This window comes from Mercenaria mercenaria, chromosome 8, assembly GCF_021730395.1.
Source record: "Mercenaria mercenaria strain notata chromosome 8, MADL_Memer_1, whole genome shotgun sequence".
In the NCBI taxonomy this organism is placed as follows: domain Eukaryota; kingdom Metazoa; phylum Mollusca; class Bivalvia; order Venerida; family Veneridae; genus Mercenaria; species Mercenaria mercenaria.
In genome coordinates, this window is record NC_069368.1 from 33,603,942 (window position 1) to 33,630,706 (window position 26,765).

General features: G+C 37.1%; 1 protein-coding gene across 2 annotated transcripts in view; it reads left to right on the forward strand.

Annotated features, from left to right (window-relative positions):
* The window catches only part of LOC123566622 (ubiquitin-like modifier-activating enzyme 6), a 78,936-nt gene extending 52,176 nt beyond the window's left edge, over positions 1 to 26,760 (forward strand). For both annotated transcript variants that reach the window (XM_053549701.1, XM_053549700.1), the window contains exons 16-33: positions 2,018 to 2,096; positions 2,822 to 2,977; positions 3,336 to 3,384; positions 6,573 to 6,708; positions 6,996 to 7,101; positions 7,764 to 7,853; positions 8,956 to 9,036; positions 10,739 to 10,867; positions 11,450 to 11,501; positions 12,168 to 12,231; positions 15,838 to 15,976; positions 16,358 to 16,475; positions 18,507 to 18,586; positions 19,188 to 19,301; positions 19,732 to 19,859; positions 21,634 to 21,721; positions 24,200 to 24,294; positions 25,009 to 26,760. In XM_053549701.1, the coding sequence (XP_053405676.1) occupies positions 2,018 to 2,096; positions 2,822 to 2,977; positions 3,336 to 3,384; positions 6,573 to 6,708; positions 6,996 to 7,101; positions 7,764 to 7,853; positions 8,956 to 9,036; positions 10,739 to 10,867; positions 11,450 to 11,501; positions 12,168 to 12,231; positions 15,838 to 15,976; positions 16,358 to 16,475; positions 18,507 to 18,586; positions 19,188 to 19,301; positions 19,732 to 19,859; positions 21,634 to 21,721; positions 24,200 to 24,294; positions 25,009 to 25,129 (1,825 nt within the window). In that variant the 3' untranslated portion in view covers positions 25,130 to 26,760. The remainder of the gene's footprint in view (positions 1 to 2,017; positions 2,097 to 2,821; positions 2,978 to 3,335; positions 3,385 to 6,572; positions 6,709 to 6,995; positions 7,102 to 7,763; positions 7,854 to 8,955; positions 9,037 to 10,738; positions 10,868 to 11,449; positions 11,502 to 12,167; positions 12,232 to 15,837; positions 15,977 to 16,357; positions 16,476 to 18,506; positions 18,587 to 19,187; positions 19,302 to 19,731; positions 19,860 to 21,633; positions 21,722 to 24,199; positions 24,295 to 25,008) is intronic.
* The last annotated feature ends 5 nt before the right edge of the window (positions 26,761 to 26,765 follow it).

The following is a 26,765-nucleotide window of genomic DNA, read 5'->3' on the forward strand; positions in this document are numbered from 1 at the left end:
TAAACCCCTTGAAGGAATTTTATAAAACTTGGGTCAAATGATCACCTCATCAAGACGATGTGCAGAACCCATGAGTCAGCCATGCCGGCTCAAGGTCAAGGTCACAACTTAGGGTCAAAGGTTTTGAGCCTTCCATTTTGTGTCCGCTCTATATCTTCTAAACTCCTTGAAGGATTTTCATGAAACTTGGGTCAAATGATCACCTCATCAAGACGATGTGCAGAATCCATGGGTCAGCCTTGTTGGCTCAAGGTCAAGGTCACAACTCAAGGTCAAAGGTTTGAGCGTTCCATTTTCTGTCCACCCTATATCTCCTAAACCCCTTGAAGGAATTTTATCAAACTTGGGTCAAATGATCACCTCATCTAGACGATATGCAGAACCCATGAGTCAGTCATGCCGGCTCAAGGTCAAGGTCACAACTTAGGGTCAAAGGTTTGAGCCTTCCATTTCGTGTCCGCTCTGTATCTCCTAAACCTCTTGAAGGAATGTTATAAAACTTGGGTAAAATGATTACCTCATCAAAACGATGTGCAGAAATTATGAGTCAACCATGCCAGCTCAAGGTCAAGGTCACAACTAAGGGTCGATGGTTTGAGCCTTTCATTTTGTGTCCACTCTGTATCTCCTAAACCCCTTGAAGGATTTTCATCAAACTTGGGTCAAATGATCACCTCATCAAGAACTCAACAGTCAGCCATGTCAACTCAAGGTCAAGGTCACAACTGAAGGTCAAAGGTTTCAGCTCTGTATCTCCTAAACCCCTTGAAGGATTTTCATGAAACTTGGGTCAAATGATCACCTCATCAAGATGTTGTGCAGAATTCATGAGTCAGCCATGTCAGTTTAAGGTCAAGGTCACAGCTTAAATCAAAGGTTTACCCTTTCACTATCCATAGCAATGGCGGGGGATTTAGCTGTCTTTCAGACTGCCTTGTCAGGTATAAATTGAGCAAAAAGCAAGAATAATTAAGTAACGCTGTTGCTAGAAGTTAATGGAGGTGATAAAATAATCTTATCTAAGAATCCATGTTTTACCCACTGAGGGCCTCTCGATTGCTGCAGTTTTGGAAAAACCATGCACTTGCATCTAAATTTAGCATCTTTTTGCCACCTTCTGATTAGGTCTTGGTCTTGCGTCTTGTACATGGTAACTCTATGAATTGAAACCGGAAACGTAAACAATTGGACAAATACGTTAATAGAACGTTGCTTGCCGATAGTCAGGTAATAACAAAAATCAAAAGCACAGAGAGATAGCAAGATCAGTATGATTCAAAATCAGTCAGTTCATTTCAAGAGTTTCAGTTGGCTTCACACGGGCAATGTTTTGGCATGGCATTTTTGTTTTACTGAATCTGTTGAAGTTTCCCCAGCCTTGCGGATGCAAATTCAGCCATGTATACAGGCAAAAGTGTTCATAGCTTTTTTTTTGTCACAGTTACAGTAATACACTGTATTATGTCTGCTTTTGTTTCTACCTGTAGATCATGAAATAAAGTTGCCCGAAATAATGAATTATTGGCAGTTTATAGCAGGTTTTAATGTTGAATACCAGAAGAGTGAATTTTGATTGCAGACAAGTGGATTTTTATGTCTAAGACAAGTGAAAAATATTGGGATTTCCACACTCCTGCAGGATATGACAAAAATGTTATTTATTAAGTGATCACAAGATGTGTAAAAATGTTATTTATTAAGTGATCACAAGATGTGTAAACATAATATAATATCTGTTGAAACATTTCAAGAATCAACAGTGTATATTCTTTAGAAGTTGATATAACAGACAACCTTTCTTATCAGGCACTTGCATACATGGTACAATTTGAGGTTGGATGAAACTGGTTTTGTTGTATGTTAGGGAGGATAGGAATGAGAAGTTGAGAATCTATGTTGGAGAAATATACTGCAGACATATTCTTTATAACATGTTCTAGCAGGCAACCTCTCTACCCTGACACTTACATAAAAGACACAATTTGATGTCAGATAAGAGGTCTTGTTGTATTTGTAGAGGTGATAGGTATGACCAGTTGAGAATTTGTGTTGGAGAAAATATACTTCAGAAGCTGCAGCAGCTAAAACTGTTTATGGTGAGTCATTGTGTTTGTATATACTACAGTCATATCTGTGTTAAGCATTCAGTCAAGGGAGCAATACAATCTGGCTGCATAAAGCAGGTGGCTGCATTAGACAAGTTGAAATTAAAACAAAAAGTCAGTTTGGGAAGTTAGCTGACTGGCTGCTTAAGACAAGTGGCTACTTAATGCAGGTGGCCACTAAGCCAGGTTTAACTTTATGTCAAAACCTGTTATGAAAACCACCTCTGGACAGAATCCACTTTGTTCTATTTACCATTAGTTTGATTTTTAATGCAAAAATCAACCTTTGAATAAAGACCTCACACAAAGGACAGTTTTTGCTGTCACTAGCGTGGCTTTTGTACACAGGATTGACTGTATTTTGTTATTGCCTGCAGCATTCATATTTATTTATCTAATGGATGAGATAACAGAAATTTCATAAAATATTCACACATAAATTCTCCAGCCTTTTGTCTTTAAGTGTTATTAGTCGGTTGATAATAAAACATGCACTGTAGCTAAATAAATAAATAAAATCTGCCATTGGCAACATTATATGTATAGAATGTTCATATGTGGTAGATTTTTGTCATACTGTTTTAACTATCAAGAAAGATATTTTTGATGGTTTTAATAAATTATAGGCCTATTTCATATGAAAATCCTTGTATTATCCTAGTCGGTCAAAATATAAAAACTATAAGGTTATGTCATTAATATGACTATATTTCCAGGTTGGTTGTGGTGCTATAGGTTGTGAGATGTTGAAGAATTATGCCTTGATGGGTGTGGCAACTCAAGAACAGGGACAGATAACTATTACAGACAATGACCTCATTGAAAAATCAAATCTGAATAGACAATTTCTCTTCAGACCACAGCATATACGAGTAAGTATCTAAGTAGAAAAATCTTAACACCTCTCTTAGTACTTATGTTACTATATATAGAAATTACAGTAATCTGTTCTCCATGTTCCGAGTCATGTGGAAAAGTTGCCATTAGTCAATACTGGTGCAGACTCCAGGAACATTTATAATGTTAACTGACTGCCATTACATCACTGAAATTCTGTTGAAAAATGGCATTAATCCTACAGTATGTATAATGATGATTGGGAAGCTTTGTGGTCCATGTCTAGCAGAGATGTGCCTGATTTAGTTTATAAGTGGCTTCTTGATACAGGTGGCTGCTGAGGCAGGATCCACTGTATATATGGGTATAAAGTTGTTCTTTTACTACTTCCAGCAACCAAAGAGCACTACAGCAGCCCAGGCTGTCCGACAGATTAACTCAGGTATGTTTGTATCATATCATACATTTTTTAGCTCACCAGAGCACAAAGTGCTCAAGGTGAGCTATTGTGATCAGTCATTGTTCGACGTGCGTCGTCCGTCGTGCATCGTTCGTCATCATTTGCCTTGTGAACACTCTAGAGACCACATTTTTGACTCAATCTTTATGAAACTTGGTCAGAATGTTTGTCTTGATGATCTTTAGGTCAAGTGCGAAACTGGGTCATGTGGGTTCAAAAACTAGGTTAGCAGGTCAAATCAAAGGAAAAGCTTGTGAACACTCTAGAGACCACATTTGTGACCCAATCTTTATGAAATTTAGTCAGAATGTTAGTCTTGATAATCTCTAGGTCAAATTCAAAACTGGGTCATGTGGGGTCAAAATCTAGGTCAGTAGGTCAGATCAAAGGAAAAGCTTGTGAACACTCTAGAGACCACATTTGTGACCTAATCTTTATGAAACTTTGTCAGAATGTTAGTATTGATGATCTCTAGGTCAAGTTCGAAACTGGTTCTTGTTGGGTCAAAAACTAGGTCAGTAGGTCAGATCAATGGAAAAGCTTGTGAACACTCTAAGAGACCACATTTTTGACCCAGTCTTTATGAAACATGGTCAGAACATTAATCTTGATGATCTCTAGGTCAAGTTCGAAACTTGGTCATGTGGGGTCAAAAACTAAGTCAGTAGGTCAGATCAAAGGAAAAGCTTGTGAACACCCTAGAGAGCACATTTGTGACCCAATCTTTATGAAACTTAGTCAGAATGTTAGTCTTGATAATCTCTAGGTCAAATTCGAAACTGGGTCATGTGGGGTCAAAATCTAGGGCAGTAGGTCAGATCAAAGGAAAAGCTTGTGAACACTCTAGAGACCACATTTATGATGTAATCTTTATGAATCTTTGTCAGAAATTTAGTATTGATGATCTCTAGGTCAAGTTCGAAACTGGTTCTTGTTGGGTCAAAAACTAGGTCAGTAGGTCAGATCAAAGGAAAAGCTTGTTAACACCCTAGAGAGCACATTTGTGACCTAATCTTTATGAATCCTTGTCAGAATGTTTGTCTTGATGATCTCAAGGTCAAGTTCAAAACTGGGTCATGTTGAGTCCAAAACTAGGTCAGTAGGTCAGATCAAAGGAATAGCTTGTGAACACTCTAAGAGACCACATTTGTGTCCTAATCTTTATGAAACTGTCAGAACGTTTGTCTTGATGATCTCTAGGTCAAGTTCCAAACTGGGTCATGTGGGGTCAAAAACTAGGTCAGTACATCAGATCAAAGAAATAGCTTGTGAACACTCTAGAGACCACATTTGTGACCCAATCTTTATGAAACTTGATCAGTATGTTAGTATTGATGATCTCTAGGTCAAGTTTGAATCTGGGTCATGTTGGGTCAAAAACTAGGTCCATAGGTCAGATCAGTGGAAAAGCTTGTTAACACTATAGAGGCCACAGTTGTGACCCAATCTTTATGAAACTTAGTCAGAAAGTTTGGCTTGATGATTTCTAGGTCAAGTTTCAATCTGGGTCATGTCAAAAACTAGGTCAGTAGGCCAGATCAAATCTGGTGAGCGATGTATAGGGCCATCATGGCCCTCTTGTTATCAGAAATTACTTTACAATATGTTTCATATTTTCAGCATGTCTTTTGTCACAGTGCAAGTTTCATAGTTATGGCTTACAATTTAACAAAATTATGTCCCTTTTCAACTTAGAAATATTTGCTAAAACTTTCTTTTGAAAGCAAGTATTAGGTGGTATGGCTTCAGATAATCAACTGTGTTGTCATTAGACAGCTCTTGTTTGATGTAAGATCACAGAATGTAGTCAATAATATGCTGTTAGTCTAGTTTAAGTTGCTACTTACTTGCAAATTTTGAACCTTTGGCCTCTGACCTTGTCTTATGGTATATATATCATTTGAAAGGGGCTCATATTTCACTACACAATTTTCAGAAAACAGGAGTTTTTAGCTCACCAGAGCCAAAAGCTCAGGGTGAGCTATTCTGATCACTCACCGTCCGGCATCTAGCGTCCGTAAACTTTTACTTTAAACAACATCTCCTCATAAACCGCTAGGCCAATTTCATCCAAACTTCACAGGAATGTTTCTTGGGTGAAGATCTACAAAATTTGTTCAAAGAATTGAATTCCATGCAGAACTCTGGTTGCCATGGCAATCAAAAGGAAAAACTTTAAAAATCTTCTTCTCAAAAACCAGGAGCCCTAGAGCTTAGATATTTGGTGTGAAGCATTGCCTAGTGGACCTCTACCAAGTTTGTTCAAATCATGTCCCCCGGGGTAAAAAATTGGCCCCGCCCCAGGGGTCACTTGATTTTAGATAGGAAAATCTTCAAAAAATTTCTAAAAATAAACCAGAAGGCCTAGAGCTTAGATATTTCACATGTAGCATTGCCTAGAGGACCTCTACAAAATTTGTTCAAATCATGACCCCCGGGTTAAAATTGGCCCCGCCCCATGGGGGTTACTTGATTGTACTTAGAAAAATCTTCAAAATTTTCTAAAAATAAACCAGAAGGCCTAGAGCTTAGATATTTCACATGTAGCATTGCCTAGTGGACCTCTACAAAATTTGTTCAAATCATGACCCCCGGGGTCAAATTGATCCCGCCCCATAGGGTTACTTGATTGTACATATAAAAATCTTCAAAAATAAACCAGAAGGCCTACAGCTTAGATACACTGCGGAAAATGTTTCCGTATACGGGCGTGTACACATTCCGTATACTCCTAATATACGGGCATATACGGAAATATTGTTCCCGTATATGGAACATTCCATATATGGGAATCCCGAATTCTTTAATTGGACATTCATGTTTTTCTCACATGGATCCGTTCATTCATACTTAGCATAAATACGTTTCAACAGTGTATATCAGTATTCAAAGTTAAGGATTGTCAAGGTCCAAAAGTATATTTAAGGCGTAGGTTTTGATCATACTTTCAGGAAAGATACCTTTTATATGATATTTGTATATTAGACATATATGGGACCGTATACTACCGTATATGCACATATTTGTCGCAGTGATATTTGACATGTAAAATCTTCCAAAATTTTTTTAAAAATCATCAGTTTGACATTTGAAACATGTAGGTCATATTACTCAGGTGAGCAATCCAGGGTCATCATGACCCTCTTGTTTGATTGTTTATTATGTTTTAGGGATACGTATTGAACCTCAGCAGCACAAAGTGTGTGTACAAACAGAGAAGACAGTTTACCCCGACAGTTTCTTTGAGAGGCATGACATTATTGTTAATGCTCTAGATAATGTGGAGGCACGAAGATATGTCGACATGTAGGTACCTTGCATATCTCTTTGGCATCTGAAAGGATAATACCCCTAATATTGAAAAAACCTGTTTATTGCAATGAAAACTCCCAATTGTATGGCTGTCTTGCTTAATCAAGGTTAAACAACTAGAAGATAGATGAAAATTTTCCTACAGACTGTCAGACACAAAATATACATGTCTAGAGTTCTTAATTTTTTCAAATAAATGTTTAAAGTCAAATTTTGTCATTTTTTCAAATAAGTTTGCTGCAAGAATTTAATACATCAACAATTTTTCTGGCTGATTCCAGGCGATGTGTGACAGCGCAGAGAAGTCTTTTAGAGTCAGGAACCATGGGAACTAAAGGTCATACTCAGGTCATTGTGGCTCATCTCACAGAATCTTATGGAAGCCAGGTAGAGTTTCAAGGATTCTAGGTTAAAAGTCTAAGAATTAAATTTGCCCTGTAAAAGCAGACGAAGTTCTCAATTCATTGATCTCGAGTAGCATTAATAAAATGTAGGTCATAATGGCCTTCAGATTGAAGTAAAAGAAAAATCTATTTGTACTCGTCCAAATATACTTTACAGTGAATTACCAGTATATTTTACAAAAGTTTTATGTCAGATTGTAGGGATCTTACATGCCTGCCTATCTAAGACAGGGTTTTCCCAAAACCTTGAGGCCCTTCCGCTTAGCTCAGTAGGGAGAATGCGGATCTGTGAATTGTGGGGTCGTGAGTTCGAGCCCTGGGCGAGGCGTATGTTCTACGTGATGATTTGATAAAAGACATTGTCTGAAATCATTTGTCCTCCATCTCTGATTGATGTAGGGAAGTTGGCAGTTACTTTGGGAGAACATGTTTCACATAATTCCCTATTGAAAGAATTTTGCTGAAGAATCATGTGAAGGAGGTAAGCATTTGAATTGTACTGACTAAAGCTCTTAAAAGCTGCCTACTCAATCTTGCAGTTTTGTAAATAGTGGTCAAAAAACAAGATTTGTATTTCTTAATAAATTTTAGGCTTAATTAATATCTATTTCATACAATACCTTGTTGGATATTATATTATTCCAGCGTGATCCACCAGACGAGGAGGTACCTTACTGTACACTAAAGTCATTCCCTGCTAATATAGAACATTGTATACAGTGGGCCAGGGATAAGGTAATAAATTATATAGTGGACATTGCATTAAGAGAACACACAAAGGACAGACAAAAATTAGTCTTTTAATAGAATGGTCCATTAATAGATTTAGTAAGGTTTGAAAGACAGGAACTATTTTTTTATACCATGCACTTTGACTTCTCGCAGTCCACTGACTCTGCTCATTATTTGTTTGCTGGACTGTTATACGATATATGTAACTTGTATACCCAGGACATGTATACATTTGCAATAAGCCAGCTTTGGGAAGTTTTGAATGTGATCATTAAATAGATACATTTGCAGGCAGTTTTATCTGCTGGGGCCAGTTTTATTTGGTCTTTGGTTGTGTAAGGAGAAAGTTGTTAAAGGGGATGTATTTTTATAGTAAAAACATCCAGGAGGGATTTAAAGCAGTTGCTTAATAACTTCGCTTACTCAAGTGTGTCACTGATATATTCCTGCTCTTCGTATCCTACCAAAGGTGATAAAATTGTATCGCTTTCATTGATTCGACAATTAGTAGTTTGTAGGATTTATTTTCACTATATTAGCAAACTGACTGTGTCCACAAAAATAAACACTTGTGGAAGTGGTATTGTAATTACAAATAGAAACAAATTGACCATACATCGCAAATATTTAGCCTTGCGAACTTTTAATTCTAATTCTAAATGTAGCAAACTTATAAGGCTGATGAAAATATCAGATCTTGTAGTAGTTTGCAATGCTGCACTTACAAAAGCCTTGGTTAGGGGATACCAATTCATTGAATTTGTTTGTTTGTAGTCAGGCATGCATATTTAATAAGCAGCTGTTTTATAATCTGTAAATGAGCAGCTCCATGGGAAAACCAACATAGTGGGTTTGCGACCAGCATGGATCCAGACCAGCCTGCGCAGTCTGGTCAGGATCCATGCTGTTCGCTTTCAAAGTCTATTGCAATTAGAGAAACTGTTTGCGAACAGCATGGATCCTGACCAGACCGCGGATGCACAGGCTGGTCTGGATCCATGCTGGTCGCAAAGCCACTATGTTGGTTTTCTCATGGCCTGGCTCAAATGTATATAGCAAATGTTTCTTCCTTTTCCTTAGTGGGTATATATAAATTGTGTTTCAGTTTGAGAGTTCTTTTACACAAAAACCAAATGCTTTCAACAAATTCTGGACTGCCAACACAGACACTACAGCAGTTATAGAGGTAAATACGGTAATCTAATAGTCTCGCAACAATAGTGTCCAGGTGGTGCCACTTTCAGACTGTACATTCTTTCAAGTGGAATTATCTTGTGCATAAATCCATTGAATGATACGCAAGTTATACAAACATAAAGAACTGTATTTAAGGTTACAGTATCTTACTAACTTTGTTTGAGAAACAGTTTTCCTTTTACCATTTCCAAATTTACGAACTTTGTAACATAACGATACAGACAGCACAAGAGAGAGTGATGGCACAAGGGTGTTTTAAAAAAGGCTCCAGTTATTATGTCTTCCACCACAAAGTGGTGTGGGAGACATTATTGATTTACTCCAGTCTGTGTGTCTGTCACAAAACTTGTCTGCACTCTAAGTCAAACATTTCTCATCCGATCTTCACCAAAGTTGATCAAAATGTGTTTGACCATAAGACCTTGGCCAAATTCGATAACTAGCTAAATCGGTCAAGGCATTTTGGAGTTATGACCCTTGATTTACCAAAAAATCGCCCTTTTCACTCTTGTCCACACTCTTAAGTTGAACATTTCTCATCCGATCTTCACCAAACTTGAACAAAATGTGTTTGACCATAAGACCTTGGCCAAATTGGATAACTAGCCAAACTGGTTTAGGCAGTTTGGAGTTACGGCCCTTGAATTACCAAAAAATCGCCCTTTTTACTCTTGTCCACACTCTCTAAGTCGAACATTTCTCATCCGATCTTCACCAAACTTGAACAAAATGTGTTTGACCATAAGACCTCGGTCAGTTTTGATAACTAGACAAATCGATCCTGGCATTTTTGAGTTACGGCCCTTGAATTACCGGAAAATGGGCCTTTTTACTATTGTCCGCACTCCAAGTCGAACATTTCTCATCTGATCTTCACCAAACTTGAACAAAATGTGTTTGACCATAAGACCTTGGCCAAGTTTGATAACGAGCCAAATCGGTCAAGGCATTTTGGAGTTCTGGGCCTTGAATTGTAATGAATAAACAGTATATAAAGACTGACTTGCTATTTAGATTATTAAGCAGTTGTGGGAGACGTTCGCTTTTCTCAACAGCAGCTCTAGTTTCACTAAAGATTGATATGTTTCAGCTTAATACATTGTATATTGGAATTGTAGATGAGTCTTTGTTGAGAGAAAATGTATGATGAATGCTGGGAGGTTAATATACCTTTTGTATTTGACATTTTTATGAAAAGTTTGTCAATAATTTTGATGTAAATTACACTGACATGTCAGCCTGCCAACCTTCCAGATTGTCCTGGGTTCAAATTTGCAGACAGGGCATACACAACTATGAGTTGATCCTAAGTTTGAATCACAAAGGAGGCATACGTCACTCCCAGGTGGTCTTAGCTTGGAATTGCAGGGGAGACATATATCATTACCTGGTGGTCCTAGGTTCAAATCGCAAACAGAACGTATGATCTTTCTAATGAATAACTGAAGACAGCATGTATAAGGTCTCGTAACCTCAACCTCTGATTCATTTGAATAGGTCAGTATCAGTAGGGAATCTAGAAAACTGGTTAGATGAAGAGAGTACAATGTTTAAAAGAAATACTGTTTAAAAATGTCACTTTACCCAACAAAACAAGTGAACAGTGTAAAGAAACTGTCAGTTGTACCATTATTTTATAAACTAGAAATATCGGAGATATTCAGTGACATAATGTGTATTTTCTTACACAGCGTTTATCCCGGAGTGATCCAGTAGATGGCGCTGTTCAGGCAAGCAAGTTGCTCGTGTTCCGGCCAAAAGATTGGGCATCCTGTGTACATATTGGTCGCCTTAAGTTTGAAAAATATTTTAATCACAAGGTATGTAAACTTATATAGCAGTGATCAAGTTTAGTACTGATTCAGAAGAAAATGATTATGAAATTAGACATGACTTTGTAGCATGTATTTCAGATGCGAATGAAATTTCAAACCTGTGAATCGTATCTGAAATTTGCAGCATTTTATTTTGTCATGCTTTTCATAGGTGAAATGTGAATTTCATTTTAAATTGACCATTTTGTCTGCAAGTATAATCTTTATCTTTTTTATAGGCGAAATATGAATCATATCTCAAAGTGAAAGGTTTGTCAGCAAATATTACTCTTTACATAGCCAACATGTAAATCATAACTCATATTGATAGTTTCTCCAGCAAATACTGTAACATTTTGTCACTCTCTACATAGGAAGCATGTGCACCATGTCTCAAAATGATCGACAGCTTTGTCACAAAGTATAATATTTTGCTACTCTTTTTCATAAGGCAACATGTGAATGATGTTTCAGCTTGAAAGCTTCATAAATCAATATTGTAACATTTTGTCACAGTGCATACTTTTCATAGGCAACATTTGATAAAATAGAAGGCAAGTTACATTTTTCTTTTCTTGTATTTTACAGGCAAAACATTTACTCCATGCCTTTCCGTTAGATACCAAGATTTCTGATGGAAGTAAGTTACAAAATTATAATCTTTGGTGATGATGATTATGTCATTTGATCAATTTTATAATCTTCCCTTTGTTGGTAAATTTCATTTTTTTTAATTTACCTTCTCTTGTCACATTGGTTTTCACAGGAAGAAAATAAGGAAAAGTCTTCTCAGTTGATATTATTGAACTAGTAGCTAAATGAATTTGTTTTACAAAGAATTGTGACCTGCATGTTGTAGGTTTTTGTCTTACTGCTTTTGATCAAAACAATTGAATAAAATTCTGAAACAGCTGTTTGTAAATGCCCCCACCCCAATATGGCCTGTCATAAGTAGTTGGGTATGTAATGTAATTTTGTATGCTCTGGCCTTGATCTTTGGTAGGTAATTCCTGACTACAGTCGTCCTAGTAAGGTTGACCCTGTAAGCCCAAAAAGTTTAATGTTATTGATTTTAAACCAACTTGAAAAGCATGCAAACAGAGGTCATAATTACCTGCCAACATTCCACGATTTTAATTAGTTTTAATTCAGTCCTACATTATTATCCCTTTCATATTCAGTTTAATAGATAATGTATGTTTGATGGAAATACATATTTAAATGAAAAAAGGAAGTTGAAAAGGGAGCCAAATAATATGAAAATAATGAAGGTAAGTTTAAATTTATCTGACCTGTGATATTTCAGGTCCGTTTTGGCAGTCACCAAAAAGACCACCAACTCCAATAGAATTTGATGCTGGTAATCCAATGTAAGTACACGCATTTGGTTCTCGCATTACCTTGGAGGGAAGTAACTGATCTTCATAAACCTCTCAAAGTTTACGCAAACTTTCTGTAGGGTTTGTTTCTTACAAGGCCAAGGCGAATGAGCCACATGACTGTTTGGTATCATAAACACAAGGAAAAACAGACGATTCATGTAACATTTTTGTCATTTCTTTGTTACTTGATGGTTTATTAACATAAAAAGCATCAAAGACAGAAAAACAAATCTCCTAGAATTTTTTTAGCTCACCTGTCACAAAGTGACAAGGTGAGCTTTTGTGATCGCGCGGCGTCCGTCGTCCGTCCGTCCGTGCGTGCGTGCGTGCGTGCGTCAGTCCGTAAACTTTTGCTTGTGACCACTCTAGAGGTCACATTTTTCATGGGATCTTTATGAAAGTTGGTCAGAATGTTCAACTTGATGATATCTAGGTCAAGTTCGAAACTGGGTCACGTGCCGTCAAAAACTAGGTCAGTAGGTCTAAAAATAGAAAAACCTTGTGACCTCTCTAGAGGCCATATATTTCACAAGGTCTTCATGAAAATTGGTCAGAACGTTCACCTTGATGATATCTAGGTCAAGTTCGAAACTGGGTCACGTGCCATCAAAAATTAGGTCAGTAGGTCAAATAATAGAAAAACCTTGTGACCTCTCTAAAGGCCATATTTTTCATGGGATCTGTATGAAAGTTGGTCTGAATGTTCATCTTGATGATATCTAGGTCAAGTTCGAAACTGGGTCACGTGCGGTCAAAAACTAGGTCAGTAGGTCTAAAAATAGAAAAACCTTGTGACCTCTCTAGAGGCCATATATTTCATAAGATCTTCATGAAAATTGGTCAGAATGTTCACCTTGATGATATCTAGGTCAAGTTCGAATGTGGGTCACGTGCCATCAAAAACTAGGTCAGTAGGTCAAATAATAGAAAAACCTTGTGACCTCTCTAGAGGCCATATTTTTCATGGGATCTGTATGAAAGTTGGTCTGAATGTTCATCTTGATGATATCTAGGTCAAGTTCGAAAGTGGGTCACGTGCCGTCAAAAACTAGGTCAGTAGGTCAAATAATAGAAAAACCTTGTGACCTCTCTTAAGGCCATATTTTTCATGGGATCTGTATGAAAGTTGGTCTGAATGTTCATCTTGATGATATCTAGGTCAAGTTCGAAACTGGGTCACGTGCGGTCAAAAACTAGGTCAGTAGGTCTAAAAATAGAAAAACCTTGTGACCTCTCTAGAGGCCATATATATCATGAGATCTTCATGAAAATTGGTCAGAATGTTCACCTTGATGATATCTAGGTAAAGTTTGAAAGTGGGTCACGTGCCATCAAAAACTAGGTCAGTAGGTCAAATAATAGAAAAACCTTGTGACCTCTCTAAAGGCCATATTTTTCATGGGATCTGTATGAAAGTTGGTCTGAATGTTCATCTTGATGATATCTAGGTCAAGTTCGAAAGTGGGTCACGTGCCATCAAAAACTAGGTCAGTAGGTCAAATAATAGAAAAACCTTGTGACCTCTCTAAAGGCCATATTTTTCATGGGATCTGTATGAAAGTTGGTCTGAATGTTCATCTTGATGATATCTAGGTCAAGGTCGAAACTGGGTCACGTGCGGTCAAAAACTAGGTCAGTAGGTCTAAAAATAGAAAAACCTTGTGACCTCTCTAGAGGCCATATATATCATGAGATCTTCATGAAAATTGGTCAGAATGTTCACCTTGATGATATCTAGGTCAAGTTTGAAAGTGGGTCACGTGCCATCAAAAACTAGGTCAGTAGGTCAAATAATAGAAAAACCTTGTGACCTCTCTAAAGGCCATATTTTTCATGGGATCTGTATGAAAGTTGGTCTGAATATTCATCTTGATGACATCTAGGTCAAGTTCGAAAGTGGGTCACGTACCGTCAAAAACTAGGTCAGTAGGTCAAATAATAGAAAAACCTTGTGACCTCTCTAAAGGCCATATTTTTCATGGGATCTATATGAAAGTTGGTCTGAATGTTCATCTTGATGATATCTAGGTCAAGTTCGAAACAGGGTCATGTGCGGTCAAAAACTAGGTCAGTAGGTCTAAAAATAGAAAAACCTTGTGACCTCTCTAGAGGCCATACTTGTGAATGGATCTCCATAAAAATTGGTCAGAATGTTCATCTTGATGATATCTAGGTCAAGTTCGAAAGTGGGTCACGTGCCATCAAAAAGTAGGTCAGTAGGTCAAATAATGAAAAAACGTTGTGACCTCTCTAGAGGCCATATTTTTCATGGGATCTGTATGAAAGTTGGTCTGAATGTTTATCTTGATGATATATAGGTCAAGTTTGAAACTGGGTCAACTGCGATCAAAAACTAGGTCAGTAGGTCTTGAAATAGAAAAACCTTGTGACCTCTCTAGAGGCCATACCCTTGAATGGATCTTCATGAAAATTGGTCAGAATGTTCACCTTGATGATATCTAGGTCAAGTTTGAAACTGGGTCACGTGCCATAAAAAACTAGGTCAGTAGGTCAAATAATAAAAAAACCTTGTGACCTCTCTAGAGGCCATACCTTTCATGGGATCTGTATGAAAGTTGGTCTGAATGTTCATCTTGATGATATCTAGGTCAGGTTTGAAACTGGGTCAACTGCGGTCAAAGTAGGTCAGTAGGTCTAAAATTAGAAAAATCTTTTGACCTCTCTAGAGGCCATATTTTTCAATGGATCTTCATGAAAATTGATCTGAATGTTCACCTTGATGATATCTAGGTCAGTTTCGAAACTGGGTCACGTGCGGTCAAAAACTAGGCCAGTAGGTATAAAAATAGAAAAACCTTGTGACCTCTCTAGAGGCCATATTTTTCATGAGATCTTCATGAAAATTAGTGATAATGTTCACCTTGATATCTAGGTAAAGTTCAAAACAGGGTCACGTACCTTTGAAAACTAGGTCAATAGGTCAAATAAGAGAAAAACCTTGTGACCTCTCTAGAGACCATATTTTTCAATGGATCTTCATGAAAATTGGTCAGAATTTTTATATTGATAATATCTAGGTCAGGTTCAAAACTGGGTCACATGAGCTCAAAAACTAGGTCACTATGTCAAATAATAGAAAAAACGACGTCATACTCAAAACTGGGTCATGTGGGAAGAGGTGAGCGATTCAGGACCATCATGGTCCTCTTGTCTTTGTTAGTCTGCTGGTGACATTTATTTTTAGCTAGACTATACAAAGTATACTGAGATTCTGCAAATGATTTCTGCTCATAACCTTTAGAACCACTTGACCCAGAACATTCAATCTTGGTAGCATGATTTGGCTTATGAAGTAAATGACCCCCAATGGGTCAATAAATCAAAGGTCAAGGTCACAGGGATCTGAAACTTAGAAGCCATTTCTGCTCAAAAACTTGAGCACACTTGTCCTGGCATCTTCAGACTTAATAGCATGATTAGGCTTATGAAGGAGATAATGCCTAATGTTTTGAGGGTAAGTAGGTCAAGGTCATGGTAATCATGTAACTGAAAATGGGACGGTCCACCATGGGGGTGGATGCATACTTGTTTTACAAAAGCTGTTGTTAATCTCCTGGTATTATGCTTTCACAGGCACCTACAGTTTGTTATTGCAACAGCACATCTGTATGCAGATAACAATAAAATCACCATACCAAAACCTATAGACGAGCAAGAAATTCAGAAGATTTTACTGGGAGTCAAAGTTTCACCTTTTGTGCCTAGTAATAAGGTAAATGACTATCAGATTTGAAGAAACTCTTGTGTGCCATGAAATGAAAATCTATTTTTCTTTTGTTTAAATCATAACCCTTGTATATGATCAAACTGAAGGTGGGAATCTGTGGCTGAGTGATTATGATTGCTGACATTGGATAACTTAACCCTCACCAATGTGGGTCCGAAACCTTGATTTAGATGTGCTGGCACATGCCTGAAACACTGCATGGATGGGCCCCTGATTTCTTTGCCTACCATCAAAAGCTGTAAAAGTCTCCATTTGACCTAACTTGTCATTTTGACTCAAAAACATACTGAAAAAGTGTTAATTTCATAGCCCACACTCTGAGTGTCAAACTTATAGGACAGCTCATAGTCAGTTATTACTTTATAGAAAATAGAAGTGGATGAGACAAAGACAGGCAATAAAGAGGAAGTTTTGAGTACAGATGAACTTGAGATTGCTGGGTCCAGGATACAGTCTGTACTCTCTAGTACAGATCATGTCAAAGGTAAGTTCATATTGTAGTCTACCAATGTATGAAAAACCCTCATGGCTAGCTTGGTAGATAGAGCATAAATTGAGGTTGCAAGTTTGATTCTCCGAGCTCAGCATTTTGTACTCTATGCTGATTTGAGAGAAGACAATGTGACTGAAGTAATTTGTTCTCCACATCTGATGTATGTGGGAAAGTTGACAGGTTTTTAGAAGAACAAGTCATCACTGGTAGAGATTCCATGTTAGGTTAACAGGTGTTGCATATAACTAAAATACCGGTAAAAATACGTAAGTTAAACCAGATCAAACAAATGATGTACGAATGGTGTGTAGAAATAGCATGTTTTTGTTATACTGTTCTATAACCTGTCAGTACTATGACTTTTAAGAGGCATTTTTCACTGTAGATGGGAATTATTATGCCAGTATTTATGCTGCTCGAAAATGGTGAAGTGGGGTTCATGTTGTGAACAACAAGAAATGTTCTGTTTAAAGCAAGACACTTATAGTGTTGCCAAAGGCTGTCCTAATAGATTTTAATTAAGAAATGATAAATACAGTAAACCTCACTTATAAGGAACTCGGATACAAGGAACACTCGGTTATAAGGAACAGTTTTCAATTCCCCGATCTAATTCCTTCTTTATTCAATGTAAAAATCCTCGGTTATAGGGAACTCGGTTATAAGGAACACTCGGTTATAAGGAACACATTTTTCAGTTCCAAAGAAATTCAATGGAAAACCCCTCGGTTATAGCGAACAGTAACGGTCACCAAACCTTGGGATATTGATATTGGTCATTATTGTCTCATACTATCATAAATAAATGTGTTAATTACTTGTGATTAACAATGGCAAACAGTCCAGTTTACCAAATTTTCAATTGTAAACATTATAGCAGGTGCTAAAATGGACAAAAGGAAAACAATATAGGTATAATTTACACTTTAATCCATATGTAGTGTTTAATTTTGCTATATTAATGACGGTTTCACCTTATGTAAATTTGGGTCCCTTGTACATGTACATGACAAAGTGTGCAAAATAAAAATTTGAACATTGATTTTATATTAATATTGATGCCTATCCTTGTGCAAGATAAGGGGAGAAACTGCAGCACATCTTATAGTAACAACGTAGAGCTCTCTAAATAAAAAAAGAAGATAGGAGTAACCGACAAAAAATAAACACAAATTATGAAATTACGGTCATTCTTACCAATGTACATATTGGCTTAGTTTAGGTTTAACGCCGTGTTTCAACACTATTTCAGTCATATACATGCAGGAACTTCACCTAACCATCTCTCCAGGAAAGGACCGTACTACTACTAGACTCGCAACTTTCTCACATAAAGATTCATGGTCGGTCCAGTGTGTGAACACATAGCCCTTTTCAAACATCAGTCATACAAATTGTGTTCATTATACAAACCTCGCTTACAAGGAACTAGTTCGCTATACGGATATAAGGAACCTCGGTTATAAGGAACAATTTTTAGAGGTCCAAAGTTGTTCGTTATAAGCGAGGTTTACTGTACATGCATATATTCCATCAGTTGATAAAATATGGGAAGAGTTTGGTGTGTAATAATTAAATCACAAGTATGTGTAGATGACCTTTAAGTGCCCTGTGGGCTGTAATAAGTAGACACAATGTTCTGTTTTTAGTCCTTTGAGTGTATGTAGGTCAGTCTGTGTTGATTTATAATATAGCCTAAAGCCTGTGCTGCAAGTTGTACATTTTGTTCCCTCAAAGGGGAGTCTGTTGTTATTTTGCTTGCATGTATTCAATGTTTATAAGTTATTGTAAAGATTTGTTTCACTGATGGTTACACATGTATTCCTGATACAGTTAAATTTGCAAGTAGAAAGGTCAAGGGCTTGAGCAATTCAAACAGCAAATGTAGGGAAAGCTGACTGGTACTACATGAATTGTTCAAGCCAGCCCTGATACTAAAGGCATTGGTGCTCCAGCTACAGATGTTTCACTGTATATAGATCTATTAGACTAGGTATGTGAAGATTTCCTGTAAATTTTCAGCCCTGGAAAAGATGATGCCAGCAAACTTTGAGAAAGATGATGATAGCAATGGTCATATAGATTTCATAACAGCAGCAGCGGTATGTAGCATTTTTGATTTATTATGTAGTTTTTGCAGATAATAAAGCACCAATCTTGGTCATTTACAAATCAAGAGCTGTTGGTTGGAATTTAACCAAATTTATAGAAAAGATAGATGCCAAGTTTAGTCATGCATGTTGTCTAATTTTCTATTTTGTAGAGTTATGGCTCATGAATTATATTTGGATGAATAGATCTTTTTTTTTTTTCAAACTTAATCCTCTGTATAGTGATTGGACAAGTTGTGTTGAGAATGCTGTAGAACTTAGTTTCAGAAGAGTTAGAGGCCCCTGAAGTAGTATACAAAAAATATCTATTCTAGGAAGAATAAGTACTTCTGTTTTATATATGTTTAATGCATATTATCAGAAAAATATAGAAGTATTGATGTGTCACATTTTAGATCATTAAAGGATAAAAATCCACTAAATTAAGCTGGGTTTAATAACTGGCTGCTAAAGCATTTTGAGTGCTTTCAATATTTGGGAGAACCAAATTCCATATCCGAGCTTTGTCATTCCAGTAAAGTGCCAAGATTTTATTTGAATTCTTTGACAGACTGTATATGCCAATTCAGTCTATAATTTTGTTGTGTTACAGAATTTACGAGGTAGTATGTACCAGATAGAGACTGCTGACAGATTACGTATCAAGAGAATTGCAGGACGTATTGTGCCGGCTATAGCAACAACAACAGCAGCTGTCTCAGGATTGGTCAGTATAGTACTCTAGCGGGTTTTTTGGGGGGCTCTTTTGGTAGGCTTCATTCCCCAATTTTGACAAAATTCCCTTTTTGGTATTTTTTGTGCCCACCACACACCACCAAATGTTTTTATGGGGTGGGGCTAGGCACTTATAGTTGCCCTTGTCTGTCTGCCCAAATTTGTGTTGTGCATATATCTCAGACCTCACAGATTTGTTATTCAGCATGTTGTGCACATGCTGAGTCAGTTATCATTTCACACTGTCAGACAAGAGATGCATACAGCGACACGCATGGTCCATGAACGCATATCTAGTTTTTACATGTTCCAACCAAAAGTAAATAATGAAATAAATTAAAAATATAAATGAAAATTTATCAAAATGAGAAACGAGTATGTTATCAATAATAAAGATTTAAGAAATAGTTTCTTCCCTTTAGATATCTGTTGAGTTGGTAAAGGTTGTACAAGGTCAACCTATAGAGAAGTACAGAAACTGTTTCCTGAACCTGGCTCTACCAGTGTTCCTGTTCTCGGAGCCCGGACCAGCAGAAAGAACTGTAGTCAAGTAAGATATTCATGTCCTTACTTTCTGTCTGATAGTCATTGTAGTGTTGAAAATGATCATATGCATATTAACCATACTGTAATTAATTTTGCTTGGAACAACAAGATAGTGTTGAAATATTAACTCCCTATTATACCAAAGTGTGATAACACTGTTGGTAGTTCAGATGTGTAGAAGTGAGCTTCTGTGACTGAGTGGTTATTGTTGCTGACTTTTAATCATCTGCCCCTCACAGCTTTGGGTTCAAAACCTGGCTTTGGGTGTAGAATTCTATCATGTAAGGAAGCCATCCAGCTGGCTTACAGAAGGTAGTAGTTCTACAAAGGTCTCAGTTGAAATAGGCAAAATTTGCTCACAAGTAAACTGTTGAAGCTTTTCAACAGAACTTTGCAAAACTGGTTTGTAATAGAAACTGGCATAGTTAGTTTTCAATAGAAACTAGCGAAGTTGAAAACCTGAGTTATTAGATTGGGGTAGATGTCGGTCGGGCGGGCGGGCGGCGGCGGCGGCGTCAAACTGGTGTTTCCGGTCAATAACTTTTGTTTAGGTAAAGATATTTGAATAAAACTTGGTATGTATGTAGCTTATATCAAGACAAAGGCTGGGATTGATTTTGGGGTTTCTGGGGTCAAGGTCAAGGTCACTGTTACTTAAAATAGAAAAAGGGTTTCCGGTCAATAACTTAACTTAGGAATGAGCTATCATGATGAAACTTGGTGTATAGAAAACTTATATAAAGTTGTAGCTTGGGATTGATTTTGGAGTTTCTGGGATCAAGGTCAAGGTCATTGTTGCTAAAAATAGGGTTAGGGTTAGCATATCTTCTTCATGCATGGAGGGATTTTGATGAAAGTTGGCACAATTGTTCACCATTATGAGACGGAGTGTCATGCGCAAGAACCAGGTCCCTAGGTCTAAGGTCAAGGTCACACTTAGAGGTCAAAGGATACAAGAATGAAAACTTTGTCTGGAGCATATCTTCTTCATGCATAGAGGGATTTTGATGTAACTTGGCACAATTATACACCATCATGAGACAAAGTGTCTTGTGCAGTTCCCTTCTTTAGAATTACTTCTCTTTGTTGTTACTATAAATAGCTTATATTGTAACTTTTTCATTACTAGACGTAGGGAAAAATTTAGACCACTTTTCTGTAGTACAACATGCATGTTACATCCAATTTTGAGGTGTATTTTGACCAATCTCTACCTGGTAAGGATTTCTGTGTGGACTTACAATTTTTTTTTTTGTATTTTTTTTTCTTTCTTTTTTTAAAAAGATTAACTTCCCTTAGTTGTTACTATAAATAACTTATATTGTAACTTTTTTATAATTGACCGTAGGGAAAAACCAAGACCACTTTTCTGTGGTACAACATAGTTGTTACTTTCTAATTTTAGGTGTATTTTAAGGTATCTCTACCTGGTAAGGAGTTTTTTTGTGGACTTAGAAAAACAAAAGAATTACAATGATTACTAAACAACCACAAAATTAAAATTACATCTGCAAATACAGGTGCTAGAGTAAAGAAATTTGCTGTGACGGGCGTATATTGTGACATTCTGGCACTCTTGTTTATTCTTATGAAAAGTGTTGAAAACCTGGTTTCGTGGCATTGCCGCGTTTCTTGTAATGACTATGCAAATGACCAGTTACAACTGTTTGTTAGATTATTCTTTTTAGGTAATACATATAAGACAAAAAGACATTTCAACCAAAGATACCTATTTATTTACAAAAGCATGAATTCAAACATTTATTTGTGTTTTACAGAGAGGGAATAACATTCACTAACTGGGATAGATGGGACATTGAAGGTAACCCTGACTTCACACTACAAAATCTGCTGGATAAACTCAAGGTTGGTCAACCTCCTGATTTTATGTGTTTAATTTAAATTATAACAGATTTATATGGCGCACTTTACATGATAAACATGCTTTACATAGTGCAACTTGCAACCAGTCAATATTTTGACTGAAGGCTCATGCACTTAATGCAAGGTCAAGGTTGCACTGATGAGTCATATTCATGTGTATAGTCATAGCTTGGTAACTCCAAGGTCATTGTCACATTTGAAAGTCAATATGAGTAATTCTTGTAAGTTATACAATATTTTGCATTGTGGAGATGAGATGGGATATAACCCTTATCATGCTGGACACGATTGATTCTGCCTTTAGGACCAGTGTAGATCATGATGTGCAGTCTGATCAAGATCTGCATGTCTTGCCATTTAATCAGTATCTTTTTTGTAAGCAGTCAATGCGAGGGGTGAATGCGAAAGAGTTCTAAGTGGATATAAATAAAGAAGCACTTAGAACTTCCTCGCATTCACCTCTCGAATGGTATTGTCCAAACTGAAAGAAGAACAAGTACATTATAGAAATTGAGTAGGGTAAGGGTTAAAATGCTCAGTTGAAAAGAAGTCGTATAAATCTAAAGATAAATTTCCATAACTTGTAGGTCCAGTTCATGTAGGTAATTTTTTCTTAACTTCTCAGCTATTACAGAGAAGTATATTTGCAACAATATGATATGCTTTAATGTAAATGTTTGTAATCTAGCATGTAAATTTAGGATGTGTGACTGTAAATACACAACAAATATGAGGACATCACTGTTGAATTCATATATGTAATCTTTTAAAGTCTTTGAAATTCAACTGGTATTTTACCAACATGAATTTACCTAAATCAGGTTTCCTTTAGAGCCAAGTTGTTTACTTCAAATAATCAATTCTCAGTTCTGTGGGTCTTATACCCTGCAAGGCATGAAAAATATTTTCATGAGAGGAAGCCACCCAGCTGGCAAGGCATGAATGATATTTTCATGAGAGGAAGCCATCCAGCTGGCAAGACATGAATGATATTTTTTATGAGAGGAAGCCATCCAGCTGGCAAGGCTTGAAGGATATTTTCATGAGGGGAAACCATCCAGCTGGCACGGCATGAAGGATATTTTCATGAGGGGAAGCCATCCAGCTGGCAAGGCATGAATGATATTTTCATGAGAGGAAGCCATCCAGCTGGCTTGACATGAATGATATTTTCATGAGAGGAAGCCATCCAGCTGGCAAGACATGAATGATATTTTCATGAGAGGAAGCCATCCAGCTGGCTTGACATGAATGATATTTCCATGAGAGGAAGCCATCCAGCTGGCAAGACATGAATGATATTTCCATGAGAGGAAGCCATCCAGCTGGCAAGACATGAATGATATTTCCATGAGAGGAAGCCATCCAGCTGGCAAGGCATGAATGATATTTTCATGAGAGGAAGCCATCCAGCTGGCAAGACATGAATGATATTTTCATGAGGGGAAGCCATCCAGCTGGCAAGGCATGAATGATATTTTCATGAGAGGAAGCCATCCAGCTGGCAAGACATGAATGATATTTTTTATGAGAGGAAGCCATCCAGCTGGCAAGGCTTGAAGGATATTTTCATGAGGGGAAACCATCCAGCTGGCACGGCATGAAGGATATTTTCATGAGGGGAAGCCATCCAGCTGGCAAGGCATGAATGATATTTTCATGAGAGGAAGCCATCCAGCTGGCTTGACATGAATGATATTTCCATGAGAGGAAGCCATCCAGCTGGCAAGACATGAATGATATTTCCATGAGAGGAAGCCATCCAGCTGGCAAGACATGAATGATATTTTCATGAGAGGAAGCCATCCAGCTGGCAAGGCATGAATGATATTTTCATGAGAGGAAGCCATCCAGCTGGCAAGACATGAATGATATTTTCATGAGGGGAAGCCATCCAGCTGGCTTGACATGAATGATATTTCCATGAGGGGAAGCCATCCAGCTGGCAAGACATGAATGATATTTCCATGAGGGGAAGCCATCCAGCTGGCAAGGCTTGAATGATATTTCCATGAGGGGAAGCCATCCAGCTGGCAAGGCATGAAGGATATTTTCATGAGGGGAAGCCATCCAGCTGGCAAGGCATGAAGGATATTTTCATGAGGGGAAGCCATCCAGCTGGCAAGACATGAAGGATATTTTCATGAGAGGAAGCCATCCAGCTGGCAAGGCATGAGTGATATTTTCATGAGAGGGCTGGCAAGGCATGAATGATATTTTTATGAGAGGAAGCTATCCAGCTGGTTTACAGAAATAAGGTGCCTGAAATAATGCTTGCAGAACTGCATTTGTATCTTGGCTCTTTCCCTGCAATAATAAACTTGCAAAGGGACCACTTGACCTTAGGTGAACTGATGCAACGTAAAACCCAAAACATTAAAAGTATAGGTTTCATTTTTGAGTAGTTTTCTAGTATAGTCATTTTAACAGAGCGAACATTCTCTCCCCTTTTTGTTACAGGAGAAAGTTGGAAGTGAAGTGACTTTTGTTGGACACGGAACAAAAATTGTTTACACTACATTTATGCCTGGTCACAGGAAACGATTGCCAGATAAGTAAGGAAATCCCTACTGCATTGAACTTGCCCATTAATTTGAAGGGTTCAAAAAGGATGGGTGGAAGTTTCATTTAATATTTATTTGCCACTATATTTATATTATGCCAGTTTTGTGAAGCACCCTTTTCATGATAACTTGTTCAAAAGTGGTTTAGATAAAGGGCATAAAATTCATCCTGTCCAAGTGGATATCTAATGATATAGAAATGTCTGACCAGACTGACCAAGCTAGAGAAAGCCCCCAGAACAGAAATAAATTTTACTTCGAGAAATGACAAAACATTTCTAACAGGTCCGCCTAACATAGTCTTGATCTTTTTGAATCAACAGGCTGGTTCTTAAACATGCTTTGTTTAAAGCACTGATGACTTTCTGGCAGCCTAGAGTTTTCACCAATACTGTGCAAGTGGAATATACTATGGACTTCATTTCAGAAATTCTTGTGCCTAGACCAGGAACTGTACTTGTGGGGCAGGGGGCTCTGGTTTGACTGTCAAAATACTTCAGAGTTTAAAATATTTCATATTATCAACCTTTACTGGCTTACACGTCTTTTATGAAGCAGTGAATGAAACTTCTTTGCTGCATTTTCTTTAGAATTCGTTTCTGATACCTAGAGGGTAACCACAAATCCTCAAAAGCTGGAGAAGATGCCATATGATCAAAATTGTGTTGAAAATATTCAACTGTTCCTGTTTTATTACTTTTTCAGACTGACAAAGTTGCTTAAAGCTAAACCAGGAGATGTTTACATGGATCTAGTTGTATCATTTGAGTCCATGGATGATGAGGATGTAGGAGGGCCACCAATAAGATATTTCTTCAGACTGTGATATCATATACTGTATTAATTTATTTTACGTAAAATCATGTATCTGTTGTGACATTCTTAATTTGTTTTAAAAGAGCCGACTTCCAGATTGTCAAAATATGACTTTTTTCATAGCTGATGAACAAGTTTGTGAATTTAAAGTGAATTTGAATCAGGTTAAAATATCAGAATGTTCTAATTTTGAACCTAGTCTAGAGATTTCTGATGCAATTTACAACTTTTCCACTGTTCACATCTGGGACCAATCTTTAAGCCACCAAAATGATTAACTCATATACGAATTAAATTTAAGAAGGACAAAATGTTTAAGTGTCTTTGAAAGTCGAAGCCTTTAACTTGTTTTGTGCAAATGAACAAACCTGGTAGGGGAGTAAGCCAGGTGCCTTGGGAAAATTGTGGGCATCATAATTAGTTTTACATAGAGCTACACATATTTTAAGTGTTTTTACTGGAGCATTACAAAGACACCTGAGGTATTAAGTGTTTTACATAGAGCTACACAGGGTCATCATAGGTACTATTATAAAATGTTTTGCTCAGATCTATATGGTGCCACCATAGGTCTCGAGAATTTTACTCCAGCCACGTACGGAAACCATGTTTTGTAATAAATTCTTTCTTTTCATGTTATATTTATATGTATATTCTTATTGATCTGTTGTGGCATAAATAATAAAATTTACTGAGGTCATTATAATAAGCAAATGAAAAGGACTTTCATTTTGTAGTTACCAAGAAATTGTGATACCATGGTTGATCTACTGTTTTACATACCAGTACCAGACATATTAGAATAAAATTAACATGTAGCAAACAGGTATTTTAATTAACCCTTACCATGCTAAATTTCTACAATGAACTTGTCCACCTTTCAATTTGGACAGTACTATTAACTGTTAAAAGGGGTGCTTACCAAAAAGATACTGACTGAACGACAAACAGTGCAGATCTTGGTAAGACTGCACTGTATGTGCAGGCTGATCATGATCTATACTGGTCGCAAAGGCAGAATCAATTGTGTCAGCATGGTAAGGACAAAATGATGTAACACAAAGTAATGAAATTTTTGTTTTCTTAGATATACCTCTACCAGAAATACATCAAAACTTAAGATGTTGTAAATGTTGCTTAAATGTGATTGACCACCTCTTAACACACTTCTGCTATATACAGTTGAACTTTGTGCTCTCGAACTGGACAGGACCAGAAAAATTTGTGCAAGTTACCTGTAGTTCCAGCCACCAAATATTATACATTGTATAGGGGTTTTCCCAGGACCTGTCAACGAGTTCTAGTGATATACATTGTATAGGGATTTTCCCAGGACCTGTCGAGGAGTTCTAGTGAACGGTGGTGGCCAAACTATCCGAGTTCGAGTTAAAGAAGTTTGACTGTATTATTTCGTAACCTTACTAACATACACAGGGGTAACCTTACTAACGTACACAGGGGTAACCTTACTAACATACACAGGGTAACTGTTGTGAAAATGATTTTACTTGCAAAATTGATTTCACTGTATCTGAATTACATTATTGTTAAAGAATTTTTGAAGCTTGTGCATGTAGTTATTGTTTATATTGATAATTCTAAACTATAGATGTGATGAATTAAACTTATACATGCATTGATTGCAT